The sequence below is a fragment of the Anguilla anguilla genome, chromosome 14 (assembly GCF_013347855.1).
Source record: "Anguilla anguilla isolate fAngAng1 chromosome 14, fAngAng1.pri, whole genome shotgun sequence".
NCBI lineage: Eukaryota > Metazoa > Chordata > Actinopteri > Anguilliformes > Anguillidae > Anguilla > Anguilla anguilla.
The window spans coordinates 18,823,986-18,843,112 of NC_049214.1; the positions used below are offsets into that span (position 1 = coordinate 18,823,986).

Below are 19,127 nucleotides of genomic sequence, written 5' to 3' on the forward strand. Positions count from 1 at the left end.
GTGACCAATAGGCAATTGGACTGACAGGGCAGAACGAAGGACTAAACGGACAACTCGGACGGACAACTGACAAAAGGCCCTGCTGGCTATTAGTCTGAGTTGCATACGTTTAGAGGGGTTGTTTTAAAATAACATAGAAAATTACCCAATTTATAGCACGTGTCAGTGGTTTAATTGGATCACATTTACGGGTCATACGGCTTACATTTTCGTTATTTTATTAGTCACACATCTAAGTTGTCCTTCTAGTCTCAGTCCAAAATCTCTAACATTTTGGTACGATATGTTCCTCGTGCCGTCCTGTAGTCACATGACTGCTGACCCCTCCTGCATATCCTGTCTTTTTTAAAACATGTGCATGGAGTTGGAGGTGTAGCTTTAAACAACAACATGGCGAATAAGGGGTTGGTATACGAAGGGTGCAATTTTTTCAGACAGAGACTTGTTCTATCTTTATTAAGTGGGAAGAAGGTTGCAATCCAGAATATACGATCAAAAGATGACAATCCCGGACTCAGAGGTAGGTTTGAGAAATCAAAAATGTACTTGTCTGAAATATTGTCTGAGATTGCTAGGTAGCTAGCTGCTACGCAGTTGTTAGTTGAATCATTAGGTGGTAGTCCACGTGCATATAAAAATATTACCTACCTGATATACTGTACTGTAGAGAAAGCCAGCGAACGCTTAGCCCAAGTTGCAGATAGTTGAATTATAAACGAATCGCATTTCGACTTTAGACTCGTTTGCTAACTTGTACAAAGTAACTAGCTACGATTCCAAAGTTAGTTGATTTATTTGTGTAGTCATAAGCTTGTGTTAGCCAGCGATGTTGAGACATCCAGCAACACAGCTCTGCATACCTAACGAGAAGTTTTTTTCCAGTATTGCGGCTGCGTAGCGGCTGCATAGGTTGGTTAATTTATGGAATTTACAACGTTACCTATCGTTTTCATCCATCAGGCAGCTGATGGTTTTCTAATTATCTGCTCACCTCCTGTAGATAAATGAGTGTTCCCGTTCAACTGTCTTGCCTCTATAACGTTAGCTTTTTAGGTTGTTGGCTAGCCCATGGTCAGATAGCTGTCTTTTGGTCAGATTAACCGGTCAATCCCCATAAAAGAAAAGCCAAGTGTATCACTCATTGAACTTCAATTTGCATTCATTTTGTACTCTGAAGTTAAACTGATATATAAATATTTGGGGGCCAGCATACCTGAAATTGTGTAGATAGGGTAGAGAAAAATAATTTAACATTCGGCAAGGTGCATAAAAATAAATAGGTATGAAACTATTATTCTATACAATCCCTTTTCTGGAGTTCATGTACCCTTTATCTTATAAAATAAGGTAAACCATTTCAAAGAAGGTAAACCATTTCAAAGCAATGAATTGAATCAAATCAGCATGTACCTTCAGTTCAACCAAGTCATCATTGACAGTCTTCAGTCTGCAAGGGGCCCATGGTTTCCATTCGTTGTCATGGCACATTTTGTACTGTGATGCCATCTCTATCTGTGAGTGTCTCTGCTTTCCCTGACTGAATAAAGAGGGGAAAACTTTATTCAAACTGCTATGGTAGTTAAACGAACCTGCCCTGTAAATGCAATCAGTGGCCTGTAATTGCTGTGAGACTTATACTAGGCATCACTTATCACAGTGTACTCTTGGTTTTATCTGCACTATCTGTATTAAATGTTATTTATTGTTACAAATAATTAAAATCACAAAGAAGAACGAATAGAATCATAATCACTGTAGAATTCATTGAATATTATACGTGTGCACAATTTCTTAAATATTTGCACTTCACCGTATTTGTATGTCTGTATATGCATTCATATAAAAAGTGCATTTGACTGTATATAAAATGTGCATTGAGTAATTTGCTGTGATATTACTTCCATAGATTTTGAAGCCAGCTTTATCCGGCTCATGGACAAAATAACCAATGGCACCAGAATTGAAATTAATCAAACTGGTGAGTTTTTGAAAATGTAGCCCAAGTCTCTAGCTTACTATGACTACTTTTGACTGAAATATTCATAAACGGTTGCTACGAATAATCCTTGCTGTGAGTGGCTTTTTCTGGACAATACCATTTTGGAGCCTTACAATTATGGACTTATGTACTCCTTCAATGAGTACCTCAGGCTGAGTTGCATTGTTTGACAGCTGAATGTTGCTACCTGCTATTTGGGGGTTCAGGCCTGGTGTTTGCTCTGTGTGCTCTTTTTTGCTCTGTCTCTTGCCGTGCTTCTCTGTGACAGTTCTCTGTAAAAAGCGCTATAGAAATAAAATTGAATTGAATGTGACGCCACAGTCTGACCCACAGCATGTGTTGCCACTGCCCTGCAGGCACAGTCCTGTCCTTTCAGCCGGGTCTGCTGTACGGTGGCTCTGTGGAGCACGAGTGCAACCCTCAGCGCTCTGTGGGGTACTATCTGGAGGCCCTCCTAATGCTCGCCCCGTTCATGAAGGGTCCACTCCGAGCCGTCCTCAAAGGCGTCACCAATGACCAGATAGACCCATCGGTAAGCCTGGCTCTTCAGCATCCTCTATGCAACATGCTATATATGCCTTATGTAGTGTGTGTGTGTCTGTGTGTCTTTGTGTGTGTGTGTGTGTGTCTGTGTGTGTACACCGGCATATATTTACATACTGGTATATACAAATTTCAAGTTGCAATGAATATATGGTGTTAAAGGTATATTTGAGAGAAATATTTTAATGTTCATTCATATATTGATTCATATATTCTTTCCTGAGTTAAATGGTGCATTGTCCTTGATTGGGACACATTGTACCCTCTGTAAATGCAGCCCTTTGCAGTCCTTTTGTCCTGTAGGTAGTTTGTCTTGAGAGCATTACAGTTAGTTCTTTAAATTTTATTTTATTTGCTGCTTCCTCCCTAATTGAAGAAATAACTTGATTTATGGAGGCAGCCTTTAGGCCATATTACATCTAGGAACATTTGCTGCTTCAGACCCGTTACAATATAAAGAAACCTCACAGATTTGTTGATGGTGAATTAATTGCGAGAGCACCCTGGGTTATAAAAAGGGGAATTACTCTGTTGCTTCATGAGATGTCTATAAATACTTTCTGAAGTGACAGTGTGCAGTGCGAGGCCGTCCAACTGTAAATTAAAGCAGGTGGGAATGCAAGCAGAAGTGTCACCTTTGTGTGAAGCGGAGCTGCTATTATTCACGTTAGGTCTCCCAGCTTGAACACTGGGTGTCTCCTGGGAATGAAGCTATTTTCAGCACTTTCAAAATCTTCAGTTGGGTCACAGATGAGTGCCTTGCATTGCTTATTATATGTTTTTTTCTTGGGCTCTATAAACCAAATACAACACAACGGGTTGTCTCTTCTAGGTTGATGCATTAAAGGCAAGCTCTGTCCCTTTGATGAAAAAGTTTGGGCTTGACGGAGAAGGCCTCGAGCTAAAGGTAATGCCTGTTGATTTTCTCAAACTGACTTTTTATCTGGGGAGTTGTGTCCAAAGCCTTTTTTTTCCCCTTATCTTTTTGTCTACTTCCTGTGCAGATATTATGTTTTGGTATCCAGTCAATACTGTAAGGGAGTGGAAACATTACAGCTTGTTTTGTGACGTGCTGTGAATTTTGGCTATGTTGTCAGTATGTCTTAACTCTCTCACTTGCACAGATAGTGAAGAGGGGGATGCCTCCTGGAGGAGGAGGTGAAGTACATTTCTCCTGTCCAGTGCGCAGAACCATCCGACCTGTCCAATTGACTGATCCAGGCAAAATCAAGCGCATCCGGGGAACAGCGTATCCCATGTTCTATATCAATTCATTTAACTTGTGCTCTGAGTCAACTCTGTGCCTTCCATCAGTTATGGGATGGGGAACATGTAAAAAGAAAGAAATGCTGACTATTGCTTAGCTTAAAATCAGCTGAATTGGCCTATGAAATGCTTAATTTCAAGGAAATGTTTGGTAGAAAGTAGGAAGCACAAATGTTTGTACAAAGAAATTAACAGTAATCCCGAGTGGGGAAAAAATCACGCAAAAATACAAACATCAAATGTATTTTTAATATTTATGTATGGTAATGAATACCTATAATTCATGTAATACTTTGCTGCTCCTAAGCAAGTGAACTCTGCTCCAGGCTTATACAACAGGTACATCAGCATTCATGCTCTGTGCTACTTGTCATTTTAAAATGAGTCATCTGTACATGCGTTGATACTTGTCCTCTGTCAGCTGAGGAATTTGATGTATCCGTCTAATATTCCTACCTTTTGTCTGGAGGGAGTGCTTTGCTATTAGCATGCTTGCTTCAAGCTTGCATAGATTATGCAAAGTGATTGAGGTGTTAGTAAAATGCTTGATGGAAATTGTGTAACACTGCCAAATCAGAAGACTGGTTTTGTTGAGTACAACAAAATTTTAACAGCGTTCCATTTATGACCTTCAAAATGCTAGCTGAATTTGGTTTAGAATTGCTCTCACAAGTGGCAACATACTGAACTATGTTGCAGTGAATTTTTCCTTTAATGAGGACTCCTTTTAGTAATGAAAAAAATAGTTATTGATGGGTTTAAAAAAAAAATTATTTAGTGAGTGGTGCCATAGGTGGCTAGAGTTTGTGCCATGTTACATTTTAGCTTGGAAACAGTTCTCTTTGTGACTCAACCGATTGTATTCCTTAACGGTCATTGTCAGGTATTCTGTACGAGTTTCCCCCCAGATGGCAAACAGAATAGTGGACTCTGCTAGAAGCATTTTGAACAAATTCATTCCAGACATTTACATCTACACGGACCACATGAAGGGTGCCAACGCTGGGAAGTAAGTCTTGACTTCATGTCTGTTCTCCGTGACAGTGCCTTCAAATTGGCCAATAGATGGCGACATTCTTTGACAAACCGTGGCAAATGATTCTTGAACCAACACATTCCCACAAACCATGTTTTGCCTGCGGTTTTTTTTCTCCCCCAGCGATGGTGGCTTCCTTGTGTTTAGTTATTGTGTCCTTCTCATCACATTCCCCGACTTCTCTCCCAGATCCCCAGGCTTCGGCCTTACCCTGGTGGCAGAGACTACAAATGGTGCCTTCCTCTGCGCGGAGCTCGTATCGAGCCCCCAGGGGCAGGGTGACCCTGTGCTGCCGGAGGACCTGGGCAGGAACTGCGCTAAGCTGCTGCTGGGGGAAATTTACCGGGTGAGCGCGGCCGGCACGCCCTTCGTGCACTTCCTGTCTGTCACAGAACGCTGCGTGTTCAGTTTTGGCACGTGCAGTCCCCTGACTGTTATGCATTAAACTTATTTGCACTGGAGGTTCATCATGCAGGACCACTTGCATGTACATAATTATCCCATTCTTTTTAATTATTACATGACTTTGTTGAATATTCAATTCTGATTGGTCACTTCAGGCATTCTACGGCGAATGTATGTAAGAGATAAGCCACAACAAGGTGGTCTGCTATTGGAAGATAATGACCGACGTGGAAGTGAAGAAGAAAGGTTTGCCTCCATGAAGGTCATTATTTTAATTACATTACTCTTTTTTTATTTATTTTTTTTGATAGCAGACCACCTTGGAGTGGATTACTCCGCTTAGTACACGGGTAAATACCTTACAAAATAGATAGATTAATAATTTGACACCAAATGTCGATTTACGTAAAATACTATCATAACTAATTGGATTGGTGAAAAATATTACAAAAATAAGACCCAGGTTGAAAAAAAAAAAAAAAAAAAAACCAGACCTTTAATGTTTGCTTCACACACTTTGTATTGTTTCCAGACTGCTGACATTTTGGCAAAGATATAGCAGCAGCATTCCAGTGCTGCTTGTGCATGGACTCTGCTCACATTTCTTACATCACAAAACCGGAATACTGGATCGTACAAAATAAAAATAAACCTGCCGGTCGCGTCTTATGGAGTGAAAACCGGCTGGTTCTGATCACGGCTGATCGATCGGTGCACCCCTATAGACAGCACAAGCGCGCATGGCATTGGTAGCCTTCTCATTTTTCAACCACGTTACACACCGCAATCAAAATGATCCAGCATACAGGCAAGATATATGATGGTCAGTTTGACCGTTCATGGCAATGTAACCCCTTAAGTCGCACTGGCTTGAGTGGGTTTATTTGCATTAATTCCATTTTTTATGGTGACATTTCTCATCATTCTGGTCATAGGATATACCATTTGAAAGTGTGAAAGCTCAAGATTCTCTCTGTATAAAATATTTTACTTACTGGATAAGATTGAGGACCCCTGCTGTAATGTCTGTATTGTTATCATGGTAAGGATTCAAAATGTCCTCTGAGAAATTGTCGAGAGAATGTCCATTGGTTACTTCACAATTCTGCAGAGGAATTATCATTGCTGTCAGTTTCACCATTGCGTACACGCTGAAAGTATTGTGTACTTAGGAATATTATTATTTTCAGTTTGTATAGACTCTCTGGAACAATGGCATCTCCAAATGGCCTGCTTGGAAACCCGTAGACGTAGCTCAGAAAAAAACAATGCTCATTTTTCATGGTATTGTAATCAAATCTGAACCAGGATTTGTCCAATGTTGTGGCTGTGGCTCTTTTGTGTTTCTAAGCCCATCAGGCACAGCCATAAGCATCTTTATTTACTTAATAAAATAAATATATATATTTTGGGTGAGGGGAAAAAACCTTCCACTGTGTTTGAGCTTCTGTTTCTTTGTTTCAGTAAGATTTAGAGTAATTTTGACTCTTGGAGAACAAACTCCCAAGAGTTACCTTTCAGAAGAGTAGTCAAAAGGGTTCAAGAATAGTGACCATTTTATTTTTTGTAAGTGTTCATATCTTTATTTTCAACGCAATATTGATATTAAAATTATATCAGAATATGAAATGGCACTGCTGCGGCACTTCTTTCTGCGGAGTGGTATGAAAGGAGTTCAGCCGGTTGCTTACCTGTGACAGCGGCCATTATTCAGAAATATTTAATCATGGAATCCTTGAAGTGGCCAATCAGAATCGAGCATTCAACAAAGCTGTGCAATGATTCTGGTGATTGAGCCTGAATCAGATTCTGGGGAGGAAATGAATGTCAATGACACTGAGAGTGTGAGTGGAGTGACTGTGAGCCAGAAATGAAGAGGCGGGGGGGAGAGTCGTATTTAGGCCATTGGTACAGCGGTTCTGTGTACAGCTGTTCCTGCTATCGTTCTGCCATTGACGTCAGTAGAGTTCGATATTACATTTTTTAAATATATAAAAATGGCCTGTGCCAACACAACTAAAGTATTGTTTGCACAATTCTTGACATCAAATGCAATGTTTTATACTTAAGGTCGTATGGAATTGAAGCGGTTCTACTGTTAACTTGCTTTGTATCTTACTTACTCCAATACTCCCGTTAGCCAATACTTCCGAATAGTCCCATATTATCTATGAGAATACAATGGAAAATCTGTTTCTCATTAATTAAAATTTATTTGTAGTAATAAGATCACTTTAAATCAATATTTTTGTTTCAAATTATTTATGGATTTTTTCATATGCTTAATTAGCTGTGTAATAAGCCGGGGGGTTGGGTTAGGATTAGGGTTAGGGTGGGGGTGGGGTGGTTCTTTGCTTCCACATTGGTCATTATTTTTCAGTAACAGACTACCTTGTCATGGCTTATCCCTTACTTTACCTCAGTAACTCATTTTCTGTTTTAGAGGTTCAAACATGCAAAAAAAATAAGACATTAAGAACCTCAGGGTACTATGGAAATAAGTATGAGCCTGCTTAAACAATAATACTTTATTCAGTTGAACCCATTTTCTAAAATCAGAGGGCTATTTATGAGCTTCAAAAGAAACATGCCACACTGTTTATGCATAATGAATTATGTAGACATAATGTGATTGTGTTTAATATCAGTTCAGTAGAACATTACTGACCGATGCAATAGACTGACATTTTTACATATGGGGTGCACACTATGGAAATTCTGGGAGCGGTATTTTATTGGCTGGTGCAGGTACCTCCCTGTTTTACATTATAGCACAAATGCAAACTGCAACCATGTTTCCACATTTTTGGAAGAAGTAGATAAGAGCAGACTTCAGCTTATGTAAGAGAAATGTAACAAATTTTATTTAACACATTATTTCATAATGGCGACCCATTCTATGTCATGATATTGGCAACAGACTGACACCAGTGAGTAGACTTTTTTTAAAGCTGTTCTCAGTTGATGCAGATACAACCCTATTACTGTGCTGGCCTCTTACATATGGTCATTGGTATGATTTGAAAGTTGGGTTGATTTAAACCTGAGCAATTTCAAAGCTTTCAGTTTTTGATAGTCTGCAATCATGGCTTGTGTTTAAAACCTATAAAGAAAAATTGACATTTTTATTTTTAGATTCCATGGTAAATGCCCCTTAGCACTATCGTTAGCTTTGATCTTTGTTTCCCATGACCTTAAGACATTTGATCATTATATCGATTTAGAATAGTAGTGTAGATATGTGGGTTAGTCTCAGTCTTGTCATGGTGGTACAACTTACAAGCTTTTAATAAATTTTACATACCAATGATTGCTGTAAGTAGCAAACTGGGTGATGGATCTTTTGTGTGTGCATTATAATCATGGTTAGAGGGTGAAAGGGTTTTTTTGGATGTGGAATGCTGATTGTACTCAGGCAGTTTTGGCATGTAGATGGCTATGACCTGACCAAAATGTTTTTCTGTTCTAATTTGCCCACATCAATGCATAATCCTGTACTAAAGAGAATGGCACGTTAGTCCAAGTGGTCTTATGTGTTGTCACTGGTGTCAAATGGTGACTGATTATATTCCTGTAATTCAAAGTGTATTTTGGAAACCTATTGAAGGGACTTGCACTACTGATAAAGAAAACATTAATAGCAATTTAATACATAAAGAAAATATTGAGTTGGACTTTCTTTTTGCTCTCTTGCTTTACTCACAGCTTGTCTAGTCACCCTCCTCATGAGAACATGTGAGTCTTGTTAGTGTGTGGAATTTGATGATTGGTTTAGAATGCAGAATATTGTTGTCTTCTTGAGTGTGGCCCATGGCTGCTCCTCATTGGTCAGCAGGTGAGGGGTGAGGGAGAAAAACAAGCCCTGCTAGGAACTGTTAATGTTTGAAATGGACGCCAGTGCTTGCGTCCCCTGATAGACATGCCCATCTCCATGTTTAGTTTGTGGTTAATCAATACCTATGGCCAACCGTTGTAGTATACCAGAATAACGGGATGGACAGTGTCTGTCGGAGCCGCGTTGAGCAAACGGGGATGTAATGTGAGTACTGTACATTTCTCAATATTTTAGATCAAATGTTATGAAAATACAAAATGATTGGCAAAAAGTGCCATGTCATGTTACTGCATTTATGTAATGTTCTGTTTTGTGCAACTTTTTTAAAAATGTTGTGGATCAAAACGTTTACTTCTTATAAGTTAAATCTTCCCTTCACTTTTTATGAACTAGTGTCAGTATAATTTCAATAAGCCTTTGCAAGCATTCCTGGTAATTGTCTTGTTTTAGGATGGCTCGCCTTTAAAAATATTAATCCATCCTTGAAATGCGTGCTTTCATTGTGTAGAGGTCAGGGAGTTGGGCATCCAATGGATGCTGCTAGAACAGTTTCTAAGATAGAATATGGTGGAGAAGTGGAGATGGTGGGAAAGTCCTTGCCGTTACCGAGATTTGACTCCTGTATTGAGTAAGTTGGGAATGCATGCAACACATCACTAATTTAATAAGAGCAATCTAACCAAACGACACGCAAATGGTGTTTTAATTTTTAATTATTGCTAATGGTTGGGGAAAAAAATTTGGTTCATGAATTTTCATGTGTATACCTTTACTTTGTATCCAGAAACTTCATAGGTTTAAAAAAAAAAAAAAAAAATCCCTCAGTCACTTTGGCTTTTATTTAATCAGTACAAATTGAATATATGAGAAAAAGCTGAGGCTTGATAGATAAAACTATTAAGCAACCCAAATCAAGCCAATTGAGCATGGAACATTTCTAGAATAGCCTGTTTGGTTGTACCCCTGAAGACAGACTGTAACGTCACCTCATACACCTCAGTGGAGACCAATACAAAGATTTATTTTTTATTTTTTTTAACAACCGTGGTTCATATGCGTATTGTAAAAATACAGCTATTTTCACTAGGGTAAAAAATCAAGCTTGGATTGTTTTGTCTGTCGTCGTTAGTATGTCTATTGCATCTGCGAGTTAGATTTGATGCCATTTCTTCCCTTCTGTCTTATGTGGTTCCATGTAGGATGCTTGCAGGTTGCTGGGCATTCATCGGTGCTTGAAGCCATCACAGATTATTCTCAACACCCATAACAAGCACAATGTCCAAAATTCCAAATGGGGTTAGCCTACTGCCAGATTTATCTTTACGTAATCAAAGTTAAATTTGGGAGGGTATCGTCACCAAGTTAATTTCGCACTAAAAGCTCTACTTTTGTTCATACCACTGTGTTTCGTCAGCATATTTTTTCAGTCTCTTTGTGCTGTAATATTAAGTATATGTATGCCTTTAATCAATTGTCATTACATAACCCTAAGTGACCTACTGTAACCTTGGTGGTTGTTCATTTAAACAACACATTTCCTCAATACAACCAGCCTTGTGAACAAAGAATTTCCCCAAGATATTTTTCTGCTGCTCAAGAGCATTTGGCAGCACCAAACATCTATTGCAGTTGAATAGTTATTTAAATTACAGTTTTTCTCAGACAGAAAGCTTCCATTTGGAACATCTGTGATTACAGTTAAATGCTGGGTTTTTATTTTTAAAAAATAAGGTGAACAGTTTAATACAAGCAATGAAGAGGTGAATTATTGTGTCTGGTTGTAAGTCCACATAGATATGGGAATGAAGACACTACATTTTTGTTCTCTCTTCCCTATTTTATTGTAGGACTCCTAGGTGGAGTACACAAGCCATTTTTGGTGTGTAATTGCGTGTTTGTAACATCTGCTACATCACTACCTATTTCACTGGCTGGCCATTTTACTTGGGATTAGCGGTGCTAACATCTAGCTAGGACTTTGTTTCAGTAGAAATTATAATAATAATAATTATTATTATTATTATTAGTAGTAGTAGTAGTAGCATTATTATTATTATTATAAAATGTGCTTGGATTAAATAAAGTGAAATTCTGTTCTGAGGCACTGTACCCTGGTTGATGCATGGTCTTTACGTCCTGCGGCTGTAAAAAAAATAAAAAATAAAAAAAACTGATTGTAAAAATATCTGAAAGTATGTTGTTTAAAATCTTAGAAATCAGCTTTGTACCTCTACAGCAAAGCAGTTCAGCAAAGGAGTTCTTGGTTGTGAAGTGTCACTGTGCCGCTGAGAGATGTAACCATTGGTTTTCTCTGGCTGTGTGGACAAAGATTTAGGAATAGCTGAGGGTAATATGCTTATATAATCCCCAGAGTATATGAAATTTGATCTGTTAAATCTGTTGATGTTGATTCATACCTCTGGGTTTTAGGGAGTTTCCAGACGTTTCTCAGCAGTTGGGATTTGGACGTTGCTTTGCACTCTATGAAAAAGTATGGCAGGGGTTTATCGCACCCTTGCTCAAGCTGGCAGTTTTGTTCGACTGCTTTGATCCTGCTTGAAGGGGTTGTATAAGTGTAATAGTGTTATGGATAACTGCCATAACGTACCACGCAATGAAGGTGTAAGTATTGGACATGTTCTAACCTGACTTGGTTTATTGTTATTAGGGTTTTGGTTATGGGATTTGTTAAAATGGTCAAATTGACATGAAATGGTCTGCTTGTGTAGAAGTAAGAGATTTGCTCTCACTAAAACCTCTGCTGTGTAATGGTTGAGAAACAGATTTCCTTAAGCTCAAAAAGCTAAAGGTAGTTTTAGCTAATATTTTAGTGGACGAGCCGCAAACAGCAACGGTTCTCCAGTTTTTTTGCCTATAATCTTAATTTTTCCAGCAAAGACGGTATACCAACATAAAAGATCGACTTTAATACCTTTTTTATCAAACTATAAAAAGGTCACATTTGCATTATTTGTTTTTTTTTGTTTTGTTTTGTTTTGTTTTTTTTTACAAAAAAATAACTTAATGATCGCAAAAATTTAGTGGTAAAGAACTCTTATTTTTGTAAGAATCCATAGTTTTAATGTATTTTTCAGAGGACCTATTCCCAGCATATGTTCCCGTCAGTATTTGGGTCAGTCAGTAAACACAGGAATCTCATCAGATCACATTTATGCTGTGAACAACGTTTCCTCAGTGCTTGAAGGTAATTAAGTGATTGAATCATATTCGTGCTGACCAGAAGTCACGCATAAACACACAGTAACAGGCCTAAAAGCCTGCACATGATGCAGTTCTGTTTTTTTAAATGTAAAAAATAGTCTCTGCCCTCAGACTATTAACAAAAATGCAAAGTATGTGGAACTTCAGTACTGTGTTGCTGGTCTAGCTAATTGTTAGGCGACTTCTATCAAATGTCTGCTGATAAATTGTATCAACCTTTTTCTTTATTTCTACAGATGAATGTTTTTTCATGACTATTTTAAAATGACCATGTTGTGTGCTTACTGTATGATTTTGAGGGATCTTTAGCTATTTATTTAATGATGGGGCAATTGTCCTAAATTCGGTTGTTAATGGTTGATTTTGCTCTGTCCCTTGATTTTCATGAAAAATAGTTTCCAAATTTCAGGTTTATGGACAGAGGTGTGAATTTATTTTTTATTTTTTGTTATGAATAAGAATGTTGCCCTAGCTTCCAGACAGTGCATTTATTAATTAATTTTGCCTGTCTCCAAGCATAATTTACCTTTTACTTTGGTTAAAGGAATTGAACGAGTAAAAGGAATGGTGTTTCATGCAACTCTTGACTGTCATAAAGAAATGCTGAATTTTAAAATGATTACATCTGTTAAATGGAATTCATCATATTTCTCTGTGATTTTGTAAGTGTTGGTCCTAGGGCATGGCTTGGAGCGTTGGAAAGGTTTGTACACTACGATTTGTACACTACTGTTACAGTGACCTGAACATGGTTCCTGAAGTTGTATCCGTTGATGAGAACTGGTTCTTTTACTTTTCGTTTACTGGGTTCATCCAAGCAGGTATCTTTATTTAGTAGGCATATTTAAAGGTGAAAACAGATGTTAATCTTACATACTTTGTATGTGCTTTTTTATTTATTTATTTTTTTTAAGGGGATTGTTCGGTCTCACCTAAAGCGCCTAAGCTTCTGATGGATAACAGCACTTACTGAGTCGTGGTGTTGAGTGTCCCCTCTCACTTTTCCCTATGTTGTTTTAGGGTGGCTGTGTGGATTCAACCAATCAGAGCCTGTCACTACTCTACATGACGCTGGGACAGCAGGATGTGTCCAAAGCTCTGCTTGGTCCGCTCTCTCCATACACGTAAGCTAGCTGTGCTCAACTTTTGGCACTAACATTGATCCAAAGTTCTTTCAGACCACAGAAAATTCCATCCGAGGTCAGTAAACAGTCAGGTACTCAGAAAATAAGTTTTGCATGCATTTCCAAAGAACCTTCGCTCCCTTCATGGAATCTTTTGATTTGTAATATTTTCATCCTCAGGCAGTGGCTTAGCTTGGTCAATACAATGTATACTCTCAGGGATTTATAAACCGGCACAAACTTAAAGACACTGGAATAAAACATTTTCTTGTAATTGATGTTTTTGCCACAAGATAAAGATGTTTACTTTTTCAAATGTATAAACAAATATATTTTATTGTTTTTGAAAGCATAGCCTTTTAGAAACATGAACACTGGAGGTGTGTCATGACTTGTTTGTACTGTAAGGGTTGGCAACGCCGTAAATAGTTGCTCTGCAAATTCTTTATAATGGAAGTGTCTTGATTACACAATAAATATGAACTCCAAATGACCAACACCACATCCTCCTGTAGTGGGCAGTTGAGAACTGCATTTAGGATAAAGGAAAAGCAATTTTAATTTTCTCAACAAAATTTAAAAAATCATTGCACCGGGTCTTTAAAGTCTTGAATCATATTCATAATGCTGCGTGTATACCTGCCTAACATTTCCAAATGTCCACCTTCATATAAAATGGTGGTATTCATTCCTGCTATTGGAGATCCACAGTGTGTGCAGGTTTTTGTTGTTACTCGGCACCTAGCTGACCATTTAAAGCAGTTAATTAAAGTTGATTTGTTTTTAAGGTGAAAATGAACACCAGCCATGCTGCACCTCTCCAAGGACAAGAGTGAATACCACTGTTGTAGGTGGATTTGCAAGAATATTTAGTATACCTCGATGCGTATACATAAAAAATGTCAGAGCGTTTCAGCTAATATTATTTTCATTTACAACGTTATACGAGTGTGCACAGAGCATTCGTGTATGGAAATGCCAGTCTTCTAATTTGATGAATGTACAGTATGTTTGTGTCGCGTCACATTTAGTAAGCTAAATGATGGGTGCCTGAGGTATGTCTCGACTCCTCATTCCTAATTGTGACCTGCTGAGAATCCAGTGCCCAAAGTAGCTGGCCACCCCCGTCCAGCAGCCTTGGGAACATGAACTGTCCATTTTCAGTTATCATGGTACCGGTGCTGTATGCTTCTAAAGTACAGTACTATGATAACTGAAGATTGGCAGTGCTATCGCAATGGCCCACAGCAGGAGACTATGGAGGATCACATTTCATCTGTCTTTGGAGAGGAATTCTTATTTAGTTTTTTATACATTGAGGTGCATTGTTTTTGTATTCTAATATAAAACGGGTGATAAACGGGTAAGATAAACAATCCCCTGAAATGACCTAGTAACAGAAAAAGTGCCCCTACTCCAAAATATGTATTGCTCTATATAATGTAGAAATAGTTGTACTTGGGGGTTGGGTGATATGGCCAAATAATGTCTTTTTTTCCAGATGTTTGAGTGCTACTTCTCACAAATGTTTTATTTTAATATGGTTAATTAAATGAAAAGCAAGGTTTTTGCTAGTTTTCAAAATTATGATATTTTACACATTGGTTTTCAGTTTCTCCCAATGTATCGAGTAGGAAAAATGGTAGTAGGCCATTGGAAATCTCCACATTAATCATTTCAGGATTGCGCTTTATCATTTATAGACAGTATAAAATACCACAAACTGAACCTAGTGCAGATTAATTTTTAAAACAAACAACAAAAAAAGCCAATTACAAGCTGTAGTCTATAATTGTTGCTTATTCCCGTAGCTGAAATAACTTCTACGTCTTCTGGGGCCATGAAAGAAAACATAATTATAAATTCCCTGTTTTGCTGCCAGACGACTGAAAAGATACAGTGGTATTTTTCTGCTTGGTCAAAGAACAGCATTTTTAAAGAATAATGTAACATCATCTGCTGCTCTCTGTAGTTTAGTGAAGGTATGTCCTGGGCCCAGGATACAGCATTTAAAGAATCTGCCTATGAGTATGTCTGTTATTAAACCAACCAGAAGACCAAGCGGGTTGTGACTTTCCAAGAGCAGGAATGTACTTGGATTGGTTATGTAAAAGCTCACTATTAAGTCACTTTACTGATCAGAATGTCCTTTCCGCCACAGGTTATCTGAGCACTCGCTGTCCTGGGTCAGTGCTTGTCAGTTACCTCTGACGCAATGGAAGGCCAACGGCCACTGTGCTTCTTGGGATTGCTATAATTCCTCACAAAGCAGTATTTATTTGCTTTTCTGATGCCCTTATCCAGGCCAGCTTGCACAGATAACATTGTTTATCAAAGACTGTTTACTGAGGCAATTTACTCTGTATCTTATTCCATAATATAAAATCAGTGTACCACTGGCTCCTTCACTTTATGGACGGAGATTGACTTTTTAAACCACTGCTCCACCCTGATTTTTTAAATTATTATTTTTCTTTCTTTTATTGCGACAAATTGTGTCAACTACCCAGAGGGACTCTCATGTGGTTTTACTGTCAGTGTAGAGTCTGTCTGACCAGATGCCCTAACCTGAGTCTCTTGGTCCACAGTGCCCCACTCATGTCCTTTCTCTTTCAGGATAGAGTTTCTGCGGCACATCCGGGACTTTTTTCAGATCATGTTCAAGATGGAGACGCAGAAGCATGCAGAGGACAGCCAAAAGGGAGGGGATAAAGTCCTGATGACCTGCGTTGGAGCTGGCTACACCAACATCAGCAAAACTCTCAAATAAACCTTGCAAATTTTTATACTGAAATGGAATTCTGTCTCCATTGTCAAATCATTGTCCGAGTACCTTGCACATTTCTTATATCAGTTGTACCATAGGTTATAGGCAGTGTAGTGGCTGTTATGTAGTGTGTAGATGTGAATTTCCCAGGTTGCCCCTAGGGCTGTCTGAATGCCTCGGGTATGGAGTATTCAGTGCAATTAGATTTGTTTCTTTTTTGGTCATTGGATTTTTTAGAATTTGTAATACCAAACGGATGTAAAGGACACAAATTGAACGTTCCTGTGTCTGGAAAATGAATGGCTTGCTCGTTACTGTTACTCTCCTGTTCAGTATGGACAGGAGGATTGGTGCTCTCATGTTTTTCGGTTAACCTTCCATCGAGTCCATTTCTGTTCCCTGCAGTGGGTGGTGCTCCCTAGTCTCACCCTCGAGATAACACCCTCCAGTCTGATTGCACTGGATTGCACTGGATCTGCATCTCCCTGCAGCCTGGGATGGCCCCCACCCTAATCTTTTAAAGACATGGCTCCTCCTGAGCATGTCCTGGATCCTCCTGCGTGTTACATGGTGGCCAACAAGCTGATGGCCTGGCCGTTATCTGGATGTAATTAAATCAGCAGTGGAATTTTTACAGCGAAAGATTTTAAGACCGTCAGAATTGTGCATTGTTTTGTATGACTGGTGTTGCTGTGAACTTTAGTATATTTTCAGTGCTTGTTTGTGTCGAGTTTGCGTGGTTTGTGTGGATTATATATGACTAGGCTGCAAAGCCCAATAGCCCTGAAGGTGATTAAAGAAAGTGATTAGAAGGCTCTTCTCTAGGGTACCCTGTGTAATGTGTGCTATATTCAGTTACCTACAGAGCTACATCTTAGTAGTTCTGGAATCTCTAGATGTGTTTCATTTGACTGAAAAATAAAGCCCAATTCTGAAATTGTGCTGAGGTTGCCAAGTGACAAGCAGCATTCATATTCCAATAACCCCCAGCATCCCCATCTCACACAGGGGATGACCCATATCACCAAAGAAGAGTTTGAAGAGCTGAGACAAGCACAGCATGTATCTGAGGTCAGTGCAGATCAGGAAACAAGTTCTAATTCAGACACACCTATTCTTCTGATTTGCAGGCATTTAGAAACTGCACAGATAATTTGTATATTATATATAAGACCTGTAGGAATTTCTGTAACCAGTAGTTTTCTCTTGACAGCACCACAAGGTAACTGTTCAACTAAAGGCTTGAAAATGGACTAAACATCCCACTAAAAACAATCATTGTTTGGATCATGTAGCTTCTAAGGGACTGAATAATGAAGCAAATGTGTGCCAACATGTTTTATTATTCTACTGAACTGTATGGACAGAACATTCATCAAATTAAAATCAAGAGGAAAACGTACACTTGCCAGGGTCAGAAATCCTTGCACTCTGAGAAATTGATGATCCAGCTGAAATAATGTTTGCTGCTGGGGATTATGGTGCTAGTAATGCATATGCAATGAGTTTTTATGTAGCTTTACTGAAAATGCTAATCCATGCATATGACAACAGCATTGTACAATGGCAGGAAAACTGGACGTGCATCCAGCTATAGGCTGTATGTGAAATGTAGGTCTGCTATATGCCTAAAATAAGAAATGGATGGTTTATTACACTGCTGATGTTTAAGCATTCAGAATACATTCCTTTCTAAATTACATTTAATCTGATGAGGAATCCTGCATTTGTCACTAGTCATGTTCTTGTATCTTTTCCCAGGATAGGATGTAAATGGATAGTTGACTTTCTGGAGATTTTTGATATTTCTGTTTTGATGTATGTTTTTGATTGGTCAGACAGGTTTTATGTGCAATGCGTATTTTTGATATTCACAGATGTTCCTAATGTCCTGTCGGCTGTACAATGGCTGGTATAAGGGCATTTGCAAGGTTAGAGATTTTAAGCAAAAATATTTTATATATACACTTCAACTAACTCCACAGAAGCTTATACAGCAACTGAAATAGTATTTTAAAAAAAGCTCCAAAAAATGAACTATCCCTTTATTGTTACTTTTTCCTTACTGATGGGGTTGTGTTCAAGGATTGAACCAAGGTAAGCTTTTTTTAATTTTTAGACCTTGTGTGTTTTTGTTCCCTCCTTGCATTTAGTGTTCATTAAACCACATGATTAAGAGGTATGCTTGCATTTTTCTGTTTGGAAATGGCGGTGAAAATTTTTTGTTTTTATTTAGAATGTAATTTTAAAAAGGAGCTTGATGTCTTGATGGCTATGCAAGTTCTCAAGCCCACTGCTGTAAAAAAATACCTGTAAATGCAACTTGCATAAGCGTCATTGTCTCCAGAAGCCGAATACTGAGCCCTCCTGCTTTGTTCAGTATAAAAACTTAAATGGAAGAATGAAGACTGAAATGCAAAACACGAACAGGAAAAAAAAAAAAATGCAAAAACAAAGATTTTATGTAACTAAGTCACTGCTCTTTTGTGTGTTGCATCCACACTTCAGGGTTACTAGCTTCTGTATGATTCTGTTTTGCACTTCAGGGCTCAAAGTTTGTTGTTTCACATTTCACTGCTGCAGGATTTACCCTTATACTGGAAACATTTCTCCATTGCAAAGATCAGAGGAAACTAGTGTTATGGACAGAGGTTATAGTCATTCTGTGTGTTTTCATGTACTGTTATGACCTGTGCTATGTTTTTGGTAATACTCTACTTTTCCGGCTGTTGTCCAAATTTTGCTCATTTGTTTAGATAGGCAATACATTCCTATTAGAATAACTTCCCTTGTAAATGATAAAGTTTAAACTTTCATTTTCAACTGTTGCATTTTAGCGCAATTAAGACATTTTCAAGCAAGGACCAACATTTGCAATCTCATATCCGTCATATGCTCATATGCTGGCTAATTCAAGGAAACTTCCATTA

General features: G+C 38.3%; 1 protein-coding gene across 1 annotated transcript; it reads left to right on the forward strand.

Moving 5' to 3' along the window:
* The first annotated feature begins 335 nt into the window (after window positions 1–335).
* Window positions 336–16,229, forward strand: rcl1 (RNA terminal phosphate cyclase-like 1). The gene is made up of 9 exons (XM_035390655.1): window positions 336–520; window positions 1,907–1,978; window positions 2,356–2,531; window positions 3,375–3,449; window positions 3,667–3,791; window positions 4,692–4,817; window positions 5,034–5,190; window positions 13,327–13,430; window positions 16,047–16,229. The coding sequence occupies exons 1-9, from the start codon at window positions 391–393 to the stop codon at window positions 16,198–16,200; spliced, it is 1,119 nt and encodes a 372-aa protein (XP_035246546.1). The 5' UTR covers window positions 336–390; the 3' UTR covers window positions 16,201–16,229.
* Window positions 16,230–19,127: the final 2,898 nt, after the last annotated feature.

Coding starts and splice junctions, on each gene's coding strand:
- rcl1 (XM_035390655.1), top strand. CDS start 391: ATGGCGAATAAGGGGTTGGTATACGAAGGGTGCAATTTTTTCAGACAG. Junction 1,979..2,355: donor AATTGAAATTAATCAAACTG/GTGAGTTTTTGA, acceptor ACTGCCCTGCAG/GCACAGTCCTGTCCTTTCAG. Junction 5,191..13,326: donor TGCTGGGGGAAATTTACCGG/GTGAGCGCGGCC, acceptor ATGTTGTTTTAG/GGTGGCTGTGTGGATTCAAC.